A 5,562-nucleotide genomic window follows, 5' to 3' on the forward strand; every position below is an offset into this window, starting at 1 on the left:
TAATGCTCTATGCATGCATGTCTATTAGATTCAAAATCTGTCTGCCAACTTCTCAAGTAGCTAATGGATACATTTTTTTTAATTAAAATTTCATTTAGAGTATTTTTGTTGATGCTCTAAATTGGGTTAGATTGACTTGGGAAAACAATCTTCCTATGGCTTGACCACTGACACCCAGTTGGAACACTTCTGCTTAAATTTGGAAATATATAGGATTATTCGTGATGCAACAATCTGTGAGACTTTGGTGGATTCAGTCTTAAAAAATAGAACTTAGTTTAGTCATACTCCAAATCCAATAAGTCTTGTAGGTCAAAAGTAAAGGATAAGGCTACATGGACCAAAACTAAGTCAGGTTGCTTCTCTTGTGTAGCCACATATACTGAGCTTTATATGCTTTAGGGAGGTCCTAGACTGTTTGGTGTGTGTCATATCTGATTCATCAAATATTGGGCAGTGATGTGTGATTGGTCTTCTGTTCGATTAAAGTCTTATATAATAAATTGAGACTTAGATTGATTGTTTTATTCTCTACGGCCACAAGCTACTATAATCTAAAACTTTGAGTTTAAATGGAAATTAAGCGAAACATCCATTTTTATTTGTATACTAAAAGAATGTTGCAAATAGCATCTAAATTTCTAAACTAACATGGCATCTTTGATACAGTCCCTTCCTATAAAGACTTTTAGGGATTGAATTGATTATTAGTACAAACACATAATCACACATTACAGTAGTAGAATCCAGCACAGTAAATGAAGACGACTACTACATATGAAGAGAAAGAAAATCATGATTCCTACACTAGAAGAGAAAGAAGATCTTCCATTGATCATTTCAACAAGGGATATTAAACTAGCTTGAAATTAAGATCATGACTCCTAATCCCTTGCATAATCCAAGCATTATTGAGGACATTTAATCTCTTCTACTTGTTCCAAGCCTCTGCAATTCACAAAAAAAGTTCGTTAGCTCACCATTCTATACCTTGATAACATAAAAAACAATAACTATTACATGGTTACAAGGTCGTGGGTATTAATAAGATGACAATTTCTGTTTAGCAATTTGACCAAGAGTGAGAAATGAAAATCTAATTTTAAAATTAGCTATGAGAATCTACTCAAGATTAATAAAAAGGTAAACATAAAATCTCCATGCTTTTTTAAAAGAAGTATTTGGGAATTGAATGAAATCAAAGTAGGTGACTAGGACACACTACTTAGAGTAGTCTTATATTCAAAATGAAAATTTTCTTACTTGAGCTTTGCTTGGTCTACCTTTGCGGATCCCCAAACCAACAAAAGTACTTCTTATCAATTGTAGTTCCTTAATGACTTCCTCCATACTGATTCTCTCTTTTTGAGATTCCAATGAACATAAGATTCCAATATCAAGGATTGAGAGTAAGCATTTTTGCATGTCAACATCGATACGCCTAGAGTCCTCAATATTATTAGCTTCTTCTACAATTTCACTGTCATTGTCATCTTCTTTTGTTGCCATCATTGCTATAGTTGCTACTCCCATTTCTTCAACTTCTCTTAGCAAAAGAAGTGGGTCAACAACTTGAATGAGCCTTTTTGGTAAGGTCATTTTAACGAAGTTATGGAGATCAAGACCATCTTTAAACATATCATCAGTGGGCCTCCTTCCTGTAAACATTTCCAATACAAGAACCCCATAACTATATACATCCCCTTCAGTTGATGCCTCGCCCCCCATGCTGTACTCTACAACTCATGAAATGGAGGAAAATTACGCAATATTCTATCTATTACAAAAATATGAATTTGGGGTCTACAAAATGCAAAGTCAAGAAAATAAAACAAATCTATATAAAGAAAATAATGGCATATGCTATTACTTTTGAAATTAAAGGAATCAGTAATAACTTTATCCAGAGGGTCCAAATCACTTTTCCCCCCTGTTGTTGATTTATTTTGATTAAGAAAATATATATGTACAAAGAAGGTACAAATTTTAGTCAAAGAATATCAAATTTAACATTTCTCAAAGTTTAAATCATACTTGAATGTTATTTTTGAATTAAAACTTGCAGTTTTAATATATATAAAAAATAAAAAAAAAAGATTAATTACGTGCTTGCGTGGTACAAACGTGAACATGTTTTAACTTATAAAAGAAAAACAAATACTAAGCAAGAGTTACTTAGCAAATGAAAAAATAAAAATTACTAAGTGAGAGTTTATGTTAATAAGCTAATTATGTGTACACCCATATGCGAATATGTTGATACGAAAATTAAAAAGCATATATGACAAGAAAATCAAGGAGTTAAAAATCCTATCATTTGATAAAGTGACAAAAAGAAAATGAATACATTAGAATACTTAAGGATTTAAAACAAAAGAAGAAAGATAATACTTGGAGCAGCATAACCAATAGATCCCTTTAATCCAATTGTGCTAGTACACTTTTGGGAAGAATCATTCGAAGTTGTGAGGAGCATTGATAAGCCAAAATCACTTACATGAGCAATCATATCACCATCAAGAAGAATATTGCTTGGCTTTAAATCACAATGAATGATTTTTTGCTCACAATTGTGAAGATAATTTAAAGCAAATGCGACATCAATTGCAATAATTAGTCTTTGAAGAATGCTCAATTTTTTTGATTGATTGTCGCTATTTTCCATCAGATGCAGCCACATGTCCAAGCTCCCATTTGTCATGAATTCAAAAACTAGAGCTTTGAAATCATCACCATTATAACTTATACTGGAGCAAAATGTTAAGATCTTTATAAGATTTCGACGCTGAACATTTCTTAATACATTGCATTCTGCCATAAAACTCTTCGAAGCATATTTGTTTTGAAGGTTAAGAACCTTTACAGCAACTAATCTTTCTTCTTGGTCAAGAACTCCTTTATATACTGATCCAAAACTACCAGATCCAATCAAATTGCTGGGAGAAAATCCATTAGTTGCTTGATGGAGCATTTTGTATGAAATTGTTGGAAGGAGTTCCATCTTTGAGTCTATTGATGAAGGTTTCTTTTTTGATCTTTTCCTCCAATAAAGTGCAAGAAAGGATGCAACTAGAAGGATACATACAACCACACAAATAATTGTGATTGTTACTCCAGAAGTAAAGGACTTTCTTGATTTTGTAACGGTGTGACATGTTGTCAATTGCAATTTTGGAATGCCCCCGCAAAGCTTATTGTTTCCAACAATCAATATTGCATTTACATTTCTGAAAACTCCTTTTGTTGGTAGCTCACCCTCAATATCATTGAATGAAAAGTTCAAATATTTCAAAAATAAATGTTTCTCTAGGCCTTTTGGAATTAACCCTGACAAGTTGTTTTGTGAAAGATCTAAATGTTCAAGGCCTTTTAAGGAAGCTATGGCTGAAGGTATGACCCCTTCAAAGGAATTACCTTGCAAGTATAAATGATCTAATTTGAAGCAACTTCCAATTGTCTCAGGAATTTTACCAGATAAATGGTTTTCAGAGACATCAAGTGAATATATATTTTTCAAATTGCCTACTTGAACTGGTAATTTGCCACTGAATAAGTTGTGTGACAAATTGAGTAATAGTGACAAGGAATAAAGATCAAAAACTTGCCAGGGTATGACTCCACTAAGGTAATTTTGTGAAACATCTAAACTTTGCAAATTTTGGCAATTACCAATGCTTGAAGGTATGCTTCCCTCCAATTTGTTTTGAGACAAATAGAGTTGAATCAATTGAGTGAGATTCCCTAAGTTGTTTGGAATTTTTCCTGAAAAATTGTTTCCTGATAAAGAAAATATTTGCATCATCGGAAACTTCCCAATATAACTAGGTATCACACCTGTGAAAAGATTCATATCCATATACAAGACAATTAAGTTCATAAGATTCTCCAATGTTTCAGGGATAGTTCCAGACATTTGATTGTCTTCAACATATAACGAATTGAGTTGTGTTGACAAGTTTCCTATAGAATTGGGCAAAACACCTTCAAATTGGTTTCCACCTAAAACCAGCTCTTCCAATTTGCTACTATTTCTTAGAGATGTTAAAAAGTCTAAATCCCTTCCTAGGTTATTTATACCTAGAGATAGTACTACAAGATCTTGTAGATTTCCCAGATTAGTTGGAACTGAACCCAAGAAGTTGTTATATGCAATTTCAAACATTTGAAGTTGGGATGCATTGCATATAGAAATAGGAATTGGCCCAAAAAAATTATTCATACTTATTTCAAAAACTTGGAGATTAGGGAAAGTGAGGCCTATGTTTGTTGGAAGAGTACCACTAAGTTGGTTGTCTGCAATTAGTAATATGCTGATAGATGATATATTGTAGAGAGAGGAAGGGATTGTACCATTCAATTTATTGGCTCCAATGCCGAAAGTTGATAAGCTTTTCAAACGGCCAAAGCTCTCTGGAATATTTCCCTCTAAATTATTATAAGTTGCCCAAAAAAATTCGAGAAATGCAATATTTCCCAAGAAAGGTGGGATTTCTCCTGTCAAATTGTTAGACTTGACCCAAAGAACTAAAAGCTTGGTTAAAAAACCAAGCTCCATGGGGATTTTCCCAATAAGTTTGTTCGACCTTATGCTCACTATCCTGAGTTCGGAGATGTTGCTCAAGCTAGCTGGAATTTCTCCACCCAATGTGTTATTTGAAAGATTGAGATGTCGTAGTCGGGGCAAATGACCAACTTCTTTTGGAATTTCACCATAAAAGCTGTTGTTTTGGAGGTTGATAGCTCTAAGAAAGGTGAGGTTTCCAATGTAAGGTGTAATGGTTCCATGCAATTTTCGCCCTTCTAGTTCTAGGGCTGTGACTCTTTGATGGCGATGGCCGCATGTAATTCCATGCCAGTTGCAGAACCGGATAGAATCATTCCATGAGGTCAAGATTCCATACGGGTCATTAGCAATGGATTCTTTAAATTTGAGCAAAGCCAAACGATCAGTCTCGTTTGTTGGAGTGGCAGGTTGCAAGCATAGTAGGGTTATAGTAAAGAGTAGAATCATATGAAGGTGTGTAGAGCTTAATAATTCAGGAAAATTGGGGTTGTGATAGTGAAGCATCATTGGTTTGGACAAGCAGGAAAGAAAGCTGGTTGAAATTTGAATACGAGGCAGAGCTGGATACGCAAGTTTGTATTATATATAGGCTCCTTTAGTAATGTTGTAGTAGTAAATTGCAAAGAAAGTTCTCAATTAAAGAAAACAAACCTGAGTTGACGTGGGTGGAGCCGTAAGTCTTTTCGCTATATTTTTGTTACTTTAATTTATCTTTTATTTAAACTTTTATTATTGTTGTATTTAAATAAAATCGTCGAGGATTATATACATAAATTTACTTTCACATTATTCATAGATAGACATGAACTCCTCCATTCCGTGGACATACACTATAAAAAAAGAGTCTACTAGCGAGGCTAGAATACTCTCGCAAAAATTCAAATATCATCGCAAAAGATTATTAGCGAGGGCATATGACCCTCGAAGGCCGTCGTATTTGCTCTTGTTGCTAAAAGAGATTTTGCGACCATACCTTCGCAAATAAATAATTTACGAGG

At 33.8% G+C, this 5,562-nt stretch overlaps 1 protein-coding gene across 1 annotated transcript; it reads right to left on the reverse strand.

Moving 5' to 3' along the window:
• Positions 1-921: 921 nt before the first annotated feature.
• LOC142615590 (uncharacterized) lies at positions 922-5,071 on the reverse strand. Its single transcript, XM_075788331.1, has 3 exons — positions 2,392-5,071; positions 1,264-1,736; positions 922-948 (listed from the first exon to the last, which is right to left on the reverse strand). The coding sequence occupies exons 1-3, from the start codon at positions 5,069-5,071 to the stop codon at positions 922-924; spliced, it is 3,180 nt and encodes a 1,059-aa protein (XP_075644446.1).
• Between the last annotated feature and the right edge of the window lie 491 nt (positions 5,072-5,562).

The sequence above is a fragment of the Castanea sativa genome, chromosome 11 (genome assembly GCF_040712315.1).
Source record: "Castanea sativa cultivar Marrone di Chiusa Pesio chromosome 11, ASM4071231v1".
In the NCBI taxonomy this organism is placed as follows: domain Eukaryota; kingdom Viridiplantae; phylum Streptophyta; class Magnoliopsida; order Fagales; family Fagaceae; genus Castanea; species Castanea sativa.